At 37.9% G+C, this 18,958-nt stretch overlaps 2 protein-coding genes across 6 annotated transcripts; both read left to right on the forward strand.

The window, feature by feature from the left end:
• Positions 1–603: 603 nt before the first annotated feature.
• On the forward strand, positions 604–3,353 carry pycr3 (pyrroline-5-carboxylate reductase 3). The gene is made up of 7 exons (XM_065255787.1): positions 604–740; positions 826–916; positions 1,169–1,233; positions 1,557–1,736; positions 1,888–2,100; positions 2,257–2,349; positions 2,423–3,353. Exons 1-7 carry the CDS (start codon positions 711–713, stop codon positions 2,603–2,605), a joined length of 855 nt encoding a protein of 284 aa, XP_065111859.1. The 5' UTR covers positions 604–710; the 3' UTR covers positions 2,606–3,353.
• A 1,704-nt stretch (positions 3,354–5,057) lies between these two features.
• On the forward strand, positions 5,058–17,863 carry eef1db (eukaryotic translation elongation factor 1 delta b (guanine nucleotide exchange protein)). 5 transcript variants are annotated; one of them, XM_065256475.2, is made up of 10 exons: positions 5,125–5,170; positions 6,045–6,103; positions 8,847–9,664; positions 10,184–10,298; positions 11,757–11,831; positions 12,079–12,150; positions 12,483–12,567; positions 16,680–16,993; positions 17,205–17,399; positions 17,491–17,863. In XM_065256475.2, the coding sequence occupies exons 3-10, from the start codon at positions 8,850–8,852 to the stop codon at positions 17,527–17,529; spliced, it is 1,710 nt and encodes a 569-aa protein (XP_065112547.1). In that variant the 5' UTR covers positions 5,125–5,170; positions 6,045–6,103; positions 8,847–8,849; the 3' UTR covers positions 17,530–17,863. The 5 variants fall into 5 exon arrangements, with proteins under 5 accessions (XP_065112549.1, XP_073667476.1, XP_065112547.1 ...); XM_073811375.1 differs by lacking the exon at positions 6,045–6,103 and having other exon boundaries at positions 5,092–5,170; XM_065256476.2 differs by lacking the exon at positions 12,079–12,150 and having other exon boundaries at positions 5,128–5,170.
• The last annotated feature ends 1,095 nt before the right edge of the window (positions 17,864–18,958 follow it).

The raw sequence follows: 18,958 nt of genomic DNA on the forward strand, positions 1-18,958 counted from the left end.
ATAATTTGATAAATATCTAAGGAGATATGTAATCACAGGGCACGTGTCACCGTTTTTCATACAGCGCCACAAGAACAGACATGTAGATGACGTCAAAGTACCGCGAGAGCGAGTAGAAATTTAACTTCTCCGAATTTTTTCTCGCAGTACTTTGACGTCATCCGACTCTCAGTTCTTGCGGCGCCGCAGTCCAACACGTCCAGTATCTACAATGTATAAATCAATAAACAGCCATGAAACATTTATTTTTAAACTTGCTTTTCCGCGATGATACATGATACAAGAAAAATATAGGAATTGATACAAATTTTTATTATTTCATTTTGGGTTCCGTACAGTTCAAATGAACCACAATAATTCTGTCAATATGGTGTACTGTAGATCTGTAAATGGCAAAATAGATCTAAGATACAGCAACAAATAAGCATTTTTCCAAGTAATATACAAGACAATAAACATAAGAAACCATCAAACAACACAAGTACATGTAATGTAATGTAGAGGAAGCTATACATTTACTATGTTCATCTGTAAACATTTATTTATACATTGAAAATACAGAAGTCATTGATCCAGTCCAGTAGGTGTCAGTATCGCTGCTTTAGTTTCATATGTCACCGAAGAAGAAAATATAGACCCATATGGACACGAGTTTCCTATTTAAAAAACATTAAAGTTGCAGAGACCTGACTCAAACTGGTAGATTAATAATGAATCTATCACTACAAACCAATAAAGATGTAAGAGGATGATTTAATGAAATGACAAACAGTATGATGTGCGAAGGATCTGTATTTATGTGCTTCATGTTTCTTTTGGGTTCAGGATCTGAATGATTTAATATCTCAGTTGAAGATTGGATTCATTGGTGCTGGAAACATGGCGTATGGGATAGCACAGGGCATCATCACATCAGGTACAGACAGTAAGCATTTCAAAATCTGAACAATTCAAATATAAGCTATCATTTCTAACAAAGCCTACAGAGAATATTGTTCTGTTTGCATCATGCAATATAAAATCTACACACAACCGGTAGTCCATAATTATGTTTATCCATTTTTCTTCTTTACTATATCATACTAATGTCAGTCTTTTCAATTAAAGAAGCCGCTGAGAGTAGATTGACATTTATTGTTGCCCATGTGTTTGTGTCTTCTTGTACTAGGGAAAGTTTCACCTACTAATATGATTGTTAGTGCTCCATCCATGAACAATCTTCCTCGATTTCAGGTGTGGTTTTATTAACATTTTATTTACCAAGTGCGTGTTTATTTTGTCTCTCTAGGGCTCCTGAACTTACTGCTTTATTATTTCACACAGACACGTTTGCACATTTATGTTCATAGCAGATTATGACACAAAAACAATTCACATTAAATAGTACTAAACTATGTTAAGAAACTGTCATGGTCATGGCCAGCTCATATTTCACATATTTCAAGTTTTATAACAATTAAATACATTTCCCCCAAAATGTCAGCAGCTTAACTGTAATGCAAACCAGTCTGATGTGCATTGGCAGATTTGTGTTAACATCAGATGTGTTTTCACAGGAGAGAGGTGTTTCCATAACTCAAAGCAATGAAGAGGTTGTAGAAAAGTCCAGCATGGTTTTCCTTGCCGTCAAACCTCACCTCATCCCAAAGGTCCTGAATGAAATCTCACACGGTGTCACTCAGCAACACATCATCGTTTCCATGGCAGCCGGAGTCACTATAGCAACACTTGAGGATGTGAGGATTTATCGATACGTGATTATATAATGATCCAGGTTCAGTTTTAACTCGGCTAACAGCATTAATTATAATGTAATAGCTTTGTGAGTTGTGAATGGGCAAACACCACGCTATTGTCTAAAGAAAATATGTACAAATGTTTTGTCAGCTGTTGCCCGCTGAAACCCGCGTGATTCGTATAATGCCAAACTTACCCTGTGTCCTCATGGAAGGAGCGCTGATCCTCACCTCTGGCTCATTCGCTGGAGAGAAGGAGGAGACTTTACTGAAGAACCTTCTCAGCCCATGTGGATTGGTGGAGGCGGGGCCTGAGCACTGGATCGACGCCCACACGGGCTTGAGTGGCAGCGGTGTTGCATTTGTGAGCATGGTCTTATCTTTATTAAAGACTTTTAAACAGCACCCAAAAGTATTTCAATAGAGTGCTTGCAGTGTATTATGCATATAAGCTCATAAATTACATACAATTGAAAAAGTGAAGTGAGAATTGTTATTATATCTCTGCTGTCTCTCACAGGTGTATGTGTTTGCCGAAGCCCTGGCAGAAGGGGCTGTTAAAATGGGAATGCCGAGCGCGTTGGCTCAACGTATCGCAGCACAGACAATACTGGTGGGTTTGTCATCAGATGTGCATTTATGTTTCAAAACACTTAAGTTAGAGCTCATTAAAACTCTATTGATAGGGTGCTGGTTTGTTACTGCGTGATACTGGGAAACTGCCAGCCCAGCTGAAAGCTGAAGTTTGCACGCCTGGAGGGACCACGATACACGGCCTGCACGAGCTGGAGAAGGGCGGCGTCCGAGCGGCTGTCATGGGAGCCGTGGAGGCGGCTACAGAAAGAGCGAGAGAACTCGGAAAAAAATAGATTGGAAGGTTATGGAGGAATGTAAATGTTTAACTTTTACCATTACATCATAATTCAGATTATAAGAGGAAAGATTTATTCACAACCTCTTACAAATGCTGTACAGTAATTGTATCTAGTGAGTCTGACTTAATGTGTGTTCTTGACATAAATCATCAAAGCCTTGATTTCAACTTAAAACTTTAACGATTTTTTATTTGTAATACATACACATGGAATTGTCCAGGAATAGGAATTGTTCGGTCTTAATCTATTTTAATCTGATTATTGTCATAAGTAGCCAAGTTGCCTGTTAATAAGTGTTGCATTTGTACAGTTTTACATGTTTAAAATTATATTATTAATAATTATATAAGCTAATCTAGATGTACAATGTTAATAGCTGTAACTTTATTTGATGCAAAAAGTGTTCAACTCAATAGATAAAAATAATTAATTGTTTATTCATTCATTAATTAATATATTATAAACATAAAATGTTTAACTTCCTAAGACCCGAGCTTTGGTTTGTCTTGCATTTTAGATTTCTTCCAGCTATTTTGTGGTTAGGAAGAACCAATAAATATAATAACCAAACATTTTTCTTTAAACGTGAAGCAGTGTAATTGTCCATGTTTGTGTACAACAGGTTCCAATTACACAGAATTAAAGGTGCAGTGTGTAAAATTGAAAAGGATTTCTTGACAGAAATACAATATAATATACATAACTATATTATCAGTGGTGTATAAAGATCTTACATAATGAACTGTTATGTGTTTTTTACCGTTTTCATCTACATACGCAGCACGTCCCTTTACATGGCAGTCGCCATTTTGTGCCGCCATGTTTCTAAAGTAGCCCTAAACAGACAAACTGCTCTTAAGAGTGCGTTTTGTCACTACTGTACTTTGTCTTAAACAACAACATGTTTGTCCTGTGGCAGCTACCATAGCTTCTCTATACATTTCGGTGAGCAGTGGACTGAGCCGTTGGTTGCAATTCACAATCTCACTGCTAGATGCCACTAAAATCTACACACTGCACCTTTAAATATTATGGTGCAAACAACAAAAATTGTGATGCCATCAAGGTTTTAGGAGATTAAACGTAGCAATTATCATTTTAGATTAAATTAATTTGTTCATAGCAAACACGGTTGGTTTTGTGTGATGGATTTATTTATTATCCAGGGAACAAGATTCACATAAATGTACTGTAATGTGGGTGAAGGATGAGCTCAGTTTTCAGAGTTTTGTCTTTCCCCGAGTCGCCTTTGGCTGCTCACTTGATAGCCTTAAAATGATTTACTGTAAATCTGGTTTAAAACAATGTGATGTGAAAAGTGCTATACAAATAAAAAAAGTTAAACAAGAAAATGTTAATACTTTTTTTTCCTATCAAGCAGTTTTTGAGGTTTGATAAAACTTTAATTAAACTTTATATGTATATTTTATGCATATCAGTTTCCAGTCAAATCAAAGTTTCAATAGGACATGAAAAAATATTGTCCAGAGGACAATGGCTCATTGTTTTGTAATGTTTTTTTTAAAAGAGAATTGTGAAATAATATTTCATAATTATTAAACTTTATTTTATTTACTGTTAAAGTACAATTTTGCTTTGTAGATGTATGATAGGCATACAGTAAATACATATTACATATACATCATACAGGCAGTTACGCCATATATAAAAACGCTTTTAAACCGCATGATTTGTTTACGCCCATGACAATATATTGTAAGATAACATGAACTAAAACCAAAATATTTAATTGTCATTCCCCCCCCCCCTTTTTTCAATTGAATAACGACATAAAATACAAAAACACAGTATGCTTAATGCTACATGAACAAGAGGTATTAGACACATAGGTTATCAGAGAAGAAAGTGAAAGAAATTGAGTACATTTAAAATGTTGCATGTTTTTAGAGCTTTTTTGTTTTTGAATTTTTCCAAAGGGGTACTGTATAATTTTAAATCATTCATAAAATGTGACAGATTTTTCCTACAAATGGCCCATTTGCTTTGTGTATGGTACTTTCATAATACAATAAATAACTGTAAATATATTGTTCATTACTTGGAATGATCTCTCTCAAAATAAAAAAAACACCAATTTCTATACCACACGGCCCAATTTTATAATATAATTTTCTTGAGTAGATACAATGATAAAGTAGATGCAAAATCGTTTCATTTCCCTGTACACTAAATGCACAAGAATATAAAATCTTTCATTTTCATTTCACAAATAGTGATTAATGACGTCATTGTAGAGAATGAAAGCGGCGCTGGAATGTACCACGAGTCACACAGGGTTTCATGTCAAACACAACACGAGCATACTATACTGTATATTTGCGATTTGTCTATATTTACACAATCAAGACCGATTAAGTCGTAATAAAAATAAATTATTGAAGTCCCATTACTACAAATTGTTTTTTATTTTGATAGCGTCACCCCCCCCCCTTCGTGCGCGTAAATGGTTTGCTCAGGGCATGCTCGCTCCTTCTGTTTCTACAAGCCTGCAGTGAGCAGCAGCAGCGCTTCATACAAAACCAACAAAAGCGCTTAAAAGTGAGTATCTGTCAAAAATATAACGCTTTTATCTTTAATTTTTAGCGGCGCCGATGCGAACGCGTGAATAATTATGTGATTTAAATGTAGGATAATTTTATTCAGAAGCCGGTGAAGGGTGTCATCCATCTATGGAAAATAATCAATATATGATCAATGCATAACTCATATCCTACAGTGTTATTATAGTCATTGTGTTATGATAAAACAGCCGATTTGGTCTATAAAGGGCTGATAGTGGTGGTGTTTAATTTACGCGTGGGCCATGTGCGGAAGTACACGCGCATTAGCACGCGTCATGACGCATTTTCATTGAAACCATTTTCATTGTGAGCAGAATAAATCACTGGTTTTTATTGATCAACATATTTTTTTGTTGGAATTTTTATTGATAGATAACGAAAAGAGCATACATTTATTTATAATATGATCTAAATTATAATATATACATGATGTAATGTCACACCATGCTTATCATCATGCAATAGAAATACTATTGAAATATTACCTTCCAATATGTGCATACCATGGTATAGATCAAAGTACCCTGGCATTTATCATGTGATATACCATTGCTTTGCCATGGGACTGTCATAAAACCATCTAGAATTTAAGACCACCTACTCTTATTTTATATGGGTTTCTTATGACCGCTCCTTCAGTGTTAAAGGGACAGTTCACCCAAAAATCTACCTCCATGTTCATCAAAACAATAATATTATACAGGTTTGAAACAACATGATGGTGAATAAATGATGACATAATTTAAAGTTTGGGGGAGAACTATCCCTTTAATACTTTTGACTGTGACATGCTGACAGTAATCCTCACTTTTTCAAATTGGTTTCTCGCTTGCCTTTGACTGGATGAGAAGAACGAGTTACACTACATAGTCACCTGTTTGTTTGGTTGATTTTCTGTTTGTTGCTGAAGGTGAGTTCCAGAAATCTGTCATAGTGCATTCACACCAGCCGCGGAAGAGGCGGCAAGCGCGGATGATTTACATGTTAAGTCAATGCAAACACGCGATTAGGCATCCTGCGGCGTGGTACACGCAGTAGCCGCGGCGCGGATGTTGCGGAACGCGCGGGGCGTTCCGCACGAATTGAGCGTTGCCGCGGGAAACGCGCAAGTTCAAAAATCTGAACCTGGCGGAATTCCGCGCCGCGTTAACCAATCAGGAGCTTGCTGTAGTAGTGACGTGATTACAGGAAGTGAGCGGAGTGGTGTAGTCTCCGCGGAGTCGCAGAAGCCCCTCCCATGACGCGGATTTCCACGTGAATTTCTCGAATGACTAGAATTTCACCCGCGGATTTCACGCAAGAATGAAGCGAGTGAACTCAAATGTTCAAGCGTCCAACTACGCGCGAATAGCGCGTTTTTGCCGCCTCTTCCGCGGCTGGTGTGAACCCACAGTCACTCATCAACATCCTGGATGTGTTTGTATTGTTGCCTCATATTGTGTTTGTGTGTTGCATTAAGGCTACGTTTACATGACAATATAGTAAAAACAGAAACGTTTTTGAAACATAAAATCAAAATAATTTGCATTTACACAGATCCACGAAAATGACTATAACTGCTGTATCATGCGTGCTAGACCAAGAGATGGCGATGTTACTTTGTAAAGAAACACTAAACACCTGCGCACATAAGCGTGAAAGCATCGAGTAGTTTTTTCAAGTTACCCTGAGCTATAGATGGTTTCAGCAGTAACAACATAAACAAACAGCTTTTGTAGAACAAATGTAACTTTGTTAAACCCGCAATAATTAATACGCTGGTGTGTGGTGGGCGCAATATGGCTGACGTCGCATTATCCTGGTGGATGCTACATTGGTGGTGGTTGAGAAGAATCCTCCTTTCATATGAAAAGCGCTTTGAGTGCTGCAGAAAAGCGCTATATAAGTGTAACAAATTATTATTATTATTATTATTATTATTATTAATTAATAACAACAGATTCCTTTTATGGTACATTCACACGGGGCGAAAGCATTAACGCTTGACGGAAGGTAGAGTTGCACGATAAATCGCATGCAATATCACGCAGTAATGCCGTCAGTAATGCCGGTTCCTTGATTAGTATTAAATCGCCAACAGCATCTTTCAGGTGGCGCGGCAATAACTGCACAGAGCCGTAGGTTCCTCACAAGCTGGGCCATATCGCATACATATCGCAGGAGGCGATACGTCCGTGATAATTACTGCGAAATTGCCCCGATTGTCAGTGAACTACGACTCTGTGCAGTTAATGCCGCTCCACTTGAAAGCAGCTGATGGCGATTTAATACTAATCAAGGAACCGGCATTACTGACGAGATGCGCGTGACAATCACATGCGATTTATCGTGCAGCCCTAATGGAAGGCTTGTCTGAAGCATGGCCGCAAACCTATGCAACAAGTAGATTATGTTAGTTAAAATCATAGCTAAAGCGTATCAAAAGCTACACTAAGCTAACGTTACTGTGTAAAATGTGCATTATATAATATATACAATCTTAACAGCAGATTGCATGGGGTTTTAATTTTCACAGATTAGCGTTTTTTTTTTGTTTACAAGAAAATAAAAATGTTTTTAAAGTTTTGCGTTTTTATGACCTCAAAATGACATTGTTGTGTAACCGAATATTCTGTATTGCCTTGTCCATACTTCAATTTTTGTTTCATTTTCCTTATATTTAGATGTTTATTCTTCATGTTAAAGATCAACACATTTTATGTTAAATAAATTACAATGGAACCATTCATTGTACTGTCTTTGAAATCGTGACGTGTTTCTGTCGTTTAAAGGTAAAGTGTGTCTTTTTAAGGCCAGTAGCAGCACTATACAGAATTGCATCTGATTGCATTTTGTGCATGTGAAATTTTGCATGCGTATGTTCAGAAATTGACATGTAAACTGCGAATATGTATTTTAACTCTTTCCCCGCCAGCGTTTAAAAAAAAGTTGCCAGCCAGTGCCAGCATTTTGCATTATTTCACAAAAGTATAATGCCTTTCAGAAAATGTGTATAGACTGTTTCAGCAGTAACAACATAAACAAGCGGCTTTTGTGGAAAACACGTAACTTCCGGTTAACTCAGCTAAGAATAAATAACAACAAAGTTCTTTTAAAGTAGTTTATTTGTATAACAAGCAACTAAACAACACATAGATTACCTAGGAAACCAAAACATTTGTTATTTTCGACGAGGTATTTGTTTAAGAGTTCAGTTTAGCAACTAGTCAGACCATTAAACAAACAGAAACCGGAAGTAAAGTTCCGACCAGATGCATAGTTGCGTCACCACGTGCGTTCGATTAAACCATCTATATATATAAGGAGGATTTTTGATAGAGATCCGATTCAGAGCGACGGTCAAAGCATACAAAGAGTTTTAACTGTTTTGGTTTTAGAGGATGCTTCAGTGTTTAATAAGTTGGATAAGAGCGCCACCTGGTGGATAATAGCGGAAATCTGGATTGCCATCAAATCTCGTCATTTGCAGGGAAGCGTTTTCTCTTAATTGACAAGATAATTTGTCAATGGCTGGGAAAGAGTTAACATTAAAGACACACTTTTTCCTCTAATGTTATCTAACTTGTCTGTTATTAACTCTCTAGTTCCCTGTCACTCTTTTTCTTCTTTATTTAATTCTCCTGCTTTACTCCTGCCGTCTTTCTGGACACAAGAAAATGCGTAACAGAAGCTCCCGGAATTCTGCTTTGAATCAGTCCAGTTCTACTGACGTCCAGTCGGGCTGTACCACTGCGACCGGCGGTGCGGGGTGTTTGTCCAAGGCAGCCCTGCAAGGTCTGCGGTCTGAATGCGCTGCGGTGTGGTTTGACCGTGTCGTGTACGAGCGAGCTGAAAGCGCCTACCACGTCCGACTATTGGAGCGCCAAAATGGCACGGTGGCTCCTTCCTCCCGAAACCAAGAAACCTGTCACCATGGAGACCAAGAGGCTTGTCACCATGTCGTTCAGGCTGTATGGGTAAATAAATCCAACTTGAACAAAACTGAAAGTCAGTTCCTGGAGCGCCAATCCGTCGCTCCAACATCACTCCCACTGCAGCCCGGCAGTTCCCAGATTCTGTGCGATGAGGGCTATCAATCACAAACACCGACTCCTCCCACACCTGCTTCAAAACCTATCAATGGCCTTCCTTGCATGTCATCACCCCAAATGGGGGTGTGGCTACAGAAGCCGCTTTATGATAAAGCAGAAGCGACTTATTATCAGAACCTGTACGGACGTAACGTGCCACCCGAAAACCCGGAAAGCAACAATAAACGATCTAATTCCAAACGCCGCAACGGTGCTGCCGCTAAGAAAACAAAGCCTGTTGTTCCTGACCAGCGGAATCGTGATGATGTCACCACCACTACTAAAGGAAAGGGGCGTAAACAAGATCATGGTTGCTATGCGGAGGCGGAGCCTCGGTTCAACGAAGGAGCTGCGGCCAGAACCGTCAAAACGTCTAGAAATCATTCTAGCCAATCTCAGAAGTATGACTCGATACTTGAGAATAAAGGCACTTACTTTCTTTAGACATATTTAGTAGCATAGCATTTACATCTTACTAACCTTTATTTCGGTTCTTCATCTCATATTTTCTTATTGTTCGTTCATTGTTTATTGTCTTTAATACCTTTGAGTTCATTCTTTACATCATTTCTCATTGTGCTTGAAAGTTAATTTGTGTGAATTCAGTTTTTGTGGTCCTGAGTTTGTGTGTTTTGTCATTTTTGCATGGTTGCATTAACATGGATCATGGCTGCACAACATTGTTGAGGAATAACGCAGTAGCGACTTTATTAAATGCAATTTCTTAGTGGTTTTCTTTCTGAACCCTCAACACTGTTCTGCAACCGTTTAGTTTAGAAATCATTTTCATCATGTTTTTAGCGGCTTACTGTAGCTCCAATGTCAAAAATTTTGTTTGTGTACGAAAAAAACTTTCAATGAGTTACATACAAATTTAAGCTTTGAGTTTGTTTTCCAGTACTTGTGTGTGTTTTTTGCAGAATGTCTGCAGTTGACTGTTTTGCGCAGGAGAGGATCTGGTTCGATAAGCCACGTTATGATGAAGCAGAGCGTCTGTTTTACGAAAGGGTCAACGGACCTACACAACCCAAACAGGTAAAACATACACCACTGATCGTTGTTATATTTTACAATAATGTTTTCCTACTGTACACTGATGATTTACTACATATGCATACAACCAGTGCCTAAGGATACTGTATCCCATAATGCAGATGTGCTCGACATGACATATTATTTACAGTATAACAAAGAAAAAATAAACCAGAAGTATTTTTTATTTATTTCACTTAACGTTACGCGGAAGTAGTAATGTCTAGCGTGCTGCCTTGTTGTTGCTTCAATCAGGTTACATGTTATCTAGGCTTGTCACGATAGCTACTTTTCATAAGTCGGTTAATTGCCCCAGAAATAATGGCGATAATCGATATTCTTGGGGTTTTTTTTAAGACCATTTTATGCTAAAATGCTAATGACATTCATTTTTATTCAAACAAACACGCATGTAAACTAGGGGTGTAACAATACATTGATATGGATCGATGCACCGATTACATTTCTAATGATACGATGCATCGATGCCACACATAAAAAATCAATATGAGGTACTTTTATTTTTACACTCTTTGCGTTTTCATTCCTTGACGTAACGTCCATCTACGGATTTACGCCAAAGCGCGCTTTTTTTTTTTCGTCGGCTGCTAGTGCCAGCAAGTCAATGCAATGCAATGCACAACAAAGCGGTTGTAGCAGCGAAAACACAGCCAAACTGACTGCTATCAGACACAAATCGTGGGTTTGGAAATATTTTACTCTTGGAAAATTAATTGGACAAACAGATTGGGAGAAAACCTTTGTACTGTATGTACATTTATATACTTGGCAGACACTTTTATCCAAAAGTGACTAAAATGTAACTTTAAGGAATATCAAGGAAAAGTCAAAAAGTAAGTTTAAAGGTTTAAAAATACATTAGCATATTTTTCTGAGATGTCAAAGTAGCTTTGGGGTCAATTTGACCCCAAACATAATAGGAGGGTTAAACGTTCATGTTATATATTTTGGTTGCATTCATGAGTTATTAAAAATGTTACCGCTTAACATAATATTAAAGTATCGATAAATTGAATTGAATTGCAATTGCATTGAAGAAACGGTTGACATATCGGCAAAATATCGATTCACTGGTCGAAGATAACCAATATGGTATTGTATTGCAATGAACTGTCCAATTTACACCCCTAATGTAAACACTATAGCAATATACCGCCTCTGTTGTGTCTTGTTTGATAAGTCGATCAAGTAATTATCGCGACAAGCCTACTGTTTACATTATAATGTAATAGTTAAAAAATGTTATTTCAATACGTCATCCATGAACATGATTTGTGAGTCCTGTCAGATCGAATCCTATAGACATCGTTCCACGCTCTTTAACGGCATCATCATTGTAGAGTTGAAAATTATATATTGTGCCTTTAATTGTGACCGGTAAGATCGTAATTCTGTAGGCATAATGTACATCATATTCTCTCTCTCTCTTTTATATGTTAGGACACTGCTGGAGCTAACAGTATTCTTCAGGACATCGCTAGAGCTCGAGAGAACATTCAGAAATCTCTCGCTGGGGTGAGTCAAGACAAACAACTGTTTTGGGTTATAAATTGGTACACACAGACTCGAATATGTGCATAATGTTTTAGTGTATTATAAGGGAAGTGTATACATACCTGTAATGCTGCCTACATAGGTTGCTCACTAGATTTTGGAATCAACCTCCAGTCCTTCTCACGCTGTCCGTGTATCGCTTGCGTTCTCTTCCATTCGCGATTTCTTTTCCTTCATCTGCTCTTTCCTCAAAACATCTCTCCTTCAGCTGAAGACAACTTTGCAGCCAAGTAGAGGCTCCTCCCATAAAAAATCAAACCCCTCCCACAGCTCCTCACCTGTAAGTGTGTGTGTGTGTGTGACATCACACGCCAAACCAGCTCATATGAAAACTGGTTACTGCGTGTAACGTGTGCATGCATGGAAGCATGTTGTTATATTTAGAGAGTTTAAATGAATGATTTGTGCACGCTTAGTTTTTGTGGTAAACAAGAACAACAAAATATAGTTCAGAATACGTGTTGTGTTTCAGAGTAGATTGTTGACTAGTAGTTTGTGTTGTTTGATCTGTAGTGGCGTGGTCTGTTAGCATTTGTTTTGATTACTAGTCCTATTGAATGTTACAAACTAAGGTCTGATGGGAAGCGTGTGCTCATGTTTGTGTTTGTTTAGAGCGGAGGTCCCAGCACTGCTGATTATGGAGAACTTGTAGCCCGTATGCAGAGTTTGGAAGTAGAGAACCAGAGCCTTCACAAAGGTTTGTGCGTTTTCTATTTTGTACACATCTTTGCCAACATAAAATTGTTTTATGTGTGACTACAACCAACACTTGATCCCTAACTGGCTGTGGTAGCCTCACTAAATGAGAGTTTCATTTCTGCAGTCCTGTATGTTTTGATTTTATTAGGTTTTTAAAGTAACTGCATGTAACAGTAGTGGAGTATCCGTCCAAACGTGAAGCAAATCTCTTCAGAATTCACAAAACAAACAAATGCGAATTTTACTAGCAGTGCACCTGGTAATTGCCAAACTGAATGCTGTGCACAGAAGAAGAAATGCAGCATTTTTGATGCAGGTACTAGCAGCAAGGGCATTACGACGACGTCGAGCCCTATTTTTCGTTAGATAACAACAGCGGAAGCAGCTAGATGATCAGTCACGTGGGTTTTATGTTTGCCACGGCATAATTTGTTGGGCAAATACGCTTCCGTCTCCCATTATTCAGATTTACTCTTTTTCGCACAAGTCAAAAACCACCTCAAGCGAGGGTAAAAACTTTTTGTGAATTAAGGAATTTTTATTCCAAATTTGGCGTTTCTTATGTAATACATCAAAATGCACCTAAAATCGGCGTGATGGAAACCCAGCTACTGACTTCTAGTGGATGAACTTGGTAACGCAGTCCAAATTCAAAATATTGGAGATTTTTTTTTCCCCTACCCCCTCTCGGGTTGCCAGACACATACAGGAGCGCAACTGATGATTGAAAGCATACACTTATCTGCTCATTTTCACATTTGCAATGTTTTTTGTTTGCAAATTACAAACCTGCTCGTGGATTTTTATAACTCAATCTGCGGCTTCTTTCAGAGGTTGCGTCCACCAGAGGTCGCATTTATGCAACCGTGATAACTGGCAACCAAGCCACTATTGGGTAAACTGGCAGTGGGCAGAATCACGCAGCCCAAAACAAAAACAAACATTCCATCAACTTAGCATGTTATCTAAATATCTACGAATATATTATAGTATTTTTTATTTACTACAATCAAAACCTACATACAGCGCCTTTAAAGCTGCAATCCGTAGCTCTCTATCACCATCCCTGTTTAAAGGTGCCGTAGAATGTAAAACTGTATTTATGTAGGCATAGATGAATAATAAAAGTAATGACATATTGTGAGCATCAAACACGATTGTTTCCTCCTTCTTATGTAAACCTTGTGCACGCAAAAGACCGCTGAAAAACAGACCAATCACAACACAACACCAACTGTGATGTTACATATGAGATGTACACCCACAACATTAAATTACACATTTAATTAAGTACAATGATGTTACAATGCTAAAAACAAAGTTGTGACTGCTGAGTTAGCGCTATATGCTAGTTAATGCTATATGCTCGCATTTAAGCTGAAGTTCTACTATTGACGTTGCAGTTACGTTTTGCAGGTCCATACTCAGGGTTCCCGCGGGGTCTTAAAAAGCCTTAAAAGCATTGAATTTATGAATTTGGAAATAATACCTTAAAAAGACTTAAAAAAGTCTTAAATTTTGATGTCTGGGTCTTAAAAATTGTGCTGTATGTAACTTCTCCATATTGTATTTTTCCTTAAAAGTATCTTTGTCAACCACATTTTGATTAAATCAGGGATGCAAACACATCGCTTTTCAGCGCCTGCGCCTTTTTATTATTAATGGCATTTTGGTTGCGAGCACATCGTGTCTCTCCCGATGAGTCTGCTGTACGTTCACATGCTCTCTGTTTCTCGATGAATTGGGTGCGACATGAAGCGAGTTCAGCGTAACATGTTTCTGAACTTGAGCAGAGTTGTATTCATAGAGGTTTTCACGGAGGACCGGGTCCGATTAACATTAAGTGTAAACCCCGAGTCGATAGGAAAACCGCCGTGATCAGAGTCAGTCAGCGCTAATGTTCACGTGCAGTTTCAAGCTGCGTGCCTCCGTTTCTATTGCGATAACAACTGGCTTGGTTTGAAAGTCACGACCACGCGCTGCACTTTCTTTCTCCGTCCCTTTGTTTAATAATATTATTATTAATGAACCATCTTTTTATATCTAAAAAGTTTGCTCAAAGATCACAAAGATGGTAGCAAAAAAGCAATGTGAATGTTAATTAAGCCCATTGCACGAGCAAAGCTCAAGCTGACTCTAGATATAAAAAACGCAAAGCTCTAATATAAAGTCACCAGTCACTGGGACAGCAAGTAGACTTTTGAATCTAAAATAATAAGTGGATTAAGCTCTTTTAATCTGCAAGAGAGGAATTAAAAGAGGCACTTTTACTGCTTCTGCTCTATCTAAAAAAGGAAAGAAAACTACATAAACCATAACACACCGATTACATTTATAATCTCTAGACCTGCACTTTCTATCATTAATATACTATACATATTATTGTATTCAAAAGAGTTTGATAAAAGGGGTCATTTACACAAGTATTGCTTCATATGTCAGTGCAAAAACAGTAAAGTGTTTTGTGATGCTTTGACAAACATTGTCAGCTTTGTTCATTTATGGTTGGATTTATGAAATATAATGTGAAATTAATATAAATGAATGCAGCCAGATGGAAGGCCCTGGATACGTTGCAGGAGGTGGCCAGGAAGAAGAGGAAGAAGGAGTAAAGCAAGAAGAAGTGCTAGATAGTTCAATAAGAGTTTTGGTTTAACATAAAAAATGAAATTGAATATTCCAAATTAATGTCAGCGTCTTTTGATTTTCGAATTTCATTTTTCTCCATATACCTAGGTTGGTAGGGATGGCAGGGGTCTGTGGCAATGTAGCCTAAGTATCTGGATATTTGCCTGGGTGTGAGGGCTTAGATTACCTTTCTCTTTTTTGAACATACATGTGTTTGCATCTCTGTTTGTTTAATAAAGTAGTATAAATAAAGAGTGGCGGATCCAATAATTGAGAACGCAACACAGTCCCGGGTCACAGTACAAAATACTGCGAACACGTGATACCTTCAGTAAATGAAGATCACCACAATCATAGACTGCAACACAACACAGCAACAGGCAAAGGAGAAGCGGGACAAATCAAAGAAAATCTCAGAAATTCCTTAACAACTTAACATTGTTTGGCAAACTTTCTTGTGGCCTACTGAAATTTTTTTTTTCACACTTGCTTGGCTTATAATCTTTTTACCCATTTCACATCGGAAAAATAAATGAACACAAGTTTAAGTATTTTAGTTTTTCTTTGCTGGTAGGGACGTGAAATGGGTATTAATTTTTTATATAAATGGTCTTAAAAAGGTCTTAAAAAGACTTGAATTTAACTTGAAGAAACCTGTAGGAACCCTGATACTGAAAAAAACACAAACTTACCACTCAGAAACGTCCATTAACAATCTCCAAACAATTGATTATTTCTCAAAATCTGTCTCTTCATCTGATAGAGACTCAAACATAAGATCTGTTTACACACACACAGAGCTACGGAATGAGCTATTCTGAGAAACAGCCAATCAGAGCAGAGCTCAACAATATTATTCATGACCCTTTAAATAAGGTAATAATAGATCATTTCATTCTAAAGGCAAATCCTAGGGTTGTAAATGGCCTTTTTAAACTGACTCTGGATCATTTTGCACTTAATAAAGCCACAAACCTTCTTTGTAGATATCAGAGAACAATTTCACAGCTTATTACAATGCATTCTTTGGCACCTTTAAATTATAAAACTGCAGTTATTTGCGGAGTAATTTTCTGTCTGTGCGTTGTGTTTTGCACTGCTACTCTTCCCGGATGAATCTGATGTTTGTGATAACAGAGAGCGGATCCTTCATTATACATCTATGACAGTTTCGGAGTACATACTTAAGGTTATATACCCAAAAAAATCATCTGAACACGCAATATATCTACCGTGTTTGTTCTGACTCAATGAAAATTTAAATGTTTTAACATAGATGCCTGATTAGAGGAAAAGTCATCTCTGTGTCAGTACTTAATCCTTTCAGATGTTGAAAAGCCCTGCTGACATTAACTTTTGTTTAATCCCAAGCACGTTCCCTTTTTTATCCGGAGACTCCAAAGTTTATGTGAACTTGGTTCTCAGTAGCAATCAATGTTTTCTTCATCAATGTAAATCATGTTGTTGTTCTTTTTGTCTCAGTTGTGGAGGATCTGCGTTCTGCTCTCAGTAAAATGGAGAGTCGCGTCTCTGCGCTGGAGAAAAGAACCACAACACCCGCCGTTAATGGAACCGCTGCTGTTCACAAATCCACTCCACCCCCACAGAAACCTGTGTCTGCACCGGCAAAGGAGGAAGATGAGGACGATGATGACATTGACCTGTTCGGCAGTGACGATGAGGTCGATGAAGAGGCCGAGAGGCTGAAAGAACAGCGGCTGCAGGAATACGCAGCTAAAAAGTCCAAAAAACCCGCCCTCATCGCTAAATCTTCAATCCTACTGGACGTTAAACCTGTGTGTACCTACAGCGGTGATGTCATGTGACCCCGCCTCGGATTACCTTTTTAGATAAAATAACTAAGTATACCAATGGTAGTTTTGGTAACATCTCAGTATTGTTTATTTTATTTCACAATGTTGGTCTCTAATTTTCAGAAAAAATTTGATCTGTATCTGCGTGTTGCACTTTTATGGATGTGATTGAATTTTTGTTTCTCATTGACAGTGGGATGATGAGACGGACATGGGTAAGCTGGAGGAGTGCGTGCGTTCGGTCCAGGTAGACGGGCTGCTGTGGGGAGCGTCTAAACTCGTTCCTGTCGGTTACGGCATCAAAAAACTCCAGATCAACTGCGTCGTGGAGGACGATAAAGTCGGCACAGACTTCTTAGAGGAGGAAATCACTAAGTTCGAGGACCACGTGAGTAAAGTTTTACCTGCAGACTTGTCTCATGAATTGGGTTATATTACTGCTGATGTGTTCATACATGTTTGTGTTTCCCTCCTGACAGGTTCAAAGTGTGGATGTTGCAGCTTTCAACAAGATCTAAAAACAAACACGCGACCATCATACACTACTGCTGCTGGGTTAAAATCAGATCATTAGAAACCTCTGGACAGATGTTAGTTGTCTTGCGTTTGGTCTTTATGTAATCCGCATTCATCACACATTATTGAATCATGACATCTGCCTCCTCTGTGACCAGAATTACAATTGACGTTTGTGCGCCCCGGGTCCATTTCTTTTAGACTTGCAATATGTCCTAACCTGCAGACATGATGTGTAATTCATGTATTTGCATGCTTACAGTCACACTTATTTTCCTGTAATGTTTTTTTTTTCATATCTTGTCTCAGAATAAATGACTACATAAAACGTTCTGCTTTTATGTGCATCTTTTGTTCTGTATCTGTGATAGATAAGCACAAGCTGTCATTCTGCATGTGTTAGTTTTGAAGGTAAACTAAGGCATCTGATTAAGATCCAAATGTTAGATAAAAATTACCGTACTATAATATGTGAGTCTGTTAACTGCAGTTTTACTACATTAAGTGTTTTTGCTTGTAAAATGGCAGATACCTTTAACTCATTACCTGGTGCCATCCTGATAGAGGGACACCTGAGTTTACGTCAATATTTATCATGTAAATTTTCATCTAATCATGACAAACCATATATAATTGAAAAGGTCCAAGAGTCTAGAATATAGGGATGCACCGATACTGGTATCGGGTATCGGCCTCGATACCACATTTTCTAAAGTACTCGTTAAAAGTCCCCCGATACCAGGGATCGATACTACGGTCTGAGAAATGTCTATGATTGAGTGGCGTGTAAGCGGTTAATGCCTCATGTTGTCCAAAGAGGCAGAGTTTACAACAAACTGGAAAACTAGTTTCTTGTTTTTTTATTAAATTATATGACTAAAGCTGTTACCTGTAAATTTAAATCATGTTTTTATTAAGTACTCAGTATCGGCAAGTACTGAAATGCAAGTACTCGTACTCGTATTCCAAAAAAGTGGTTTCGGTGCATCCCTACTAGAATATATATTTTAACAGTGTTTTATATAATAAATGATGTAGGGAGAGTAATTGATTAATTTACTAAAAGAGTGACTCAAAACATTTATATCCTGCTTAATGTCAATGTCCCGCCAGCGGGACACATACGTTTACTTCAGTGTTTTGCATGTGACTTCTTATCTAATCATGACAAACTATAAATTGTTAAAAGGCTCTTAGAATGTAGTTTTTATTTTTCATCACCATTTTTTTTATAGAATGACACGGTGAGAGTCATTTTCTAAAATGTCACTTGCCCCGAAGATGAACCCAGGCTGTTATTTTATCTTTGTAAAACTACAACCCTATTCTAAACCCAAAATCTTGACAAAGTTTCATTGGAAAATAATGATGTAGTGCGAGTAATTTTCTAAAATGTCACGGACCCACAGGTGGGCCCAATTTGTTTTTACA

Source organism: Paramisgurnus dabryanus, chromosome 12 (assembly GCF_030506205.2).
Source record: "Paramisgurnus dabryanus chromosome 12, PD_genome_1.1, whole genome shotgun sequence".
NCBI classification, from domain to species: domain Eukaryota; kingdom Metazoa; phylum Chordata; class Actinopteri; order Cypriniformes; family Cobitidae; genus Paramisgurnus; species Paramisgurnus dabryanus.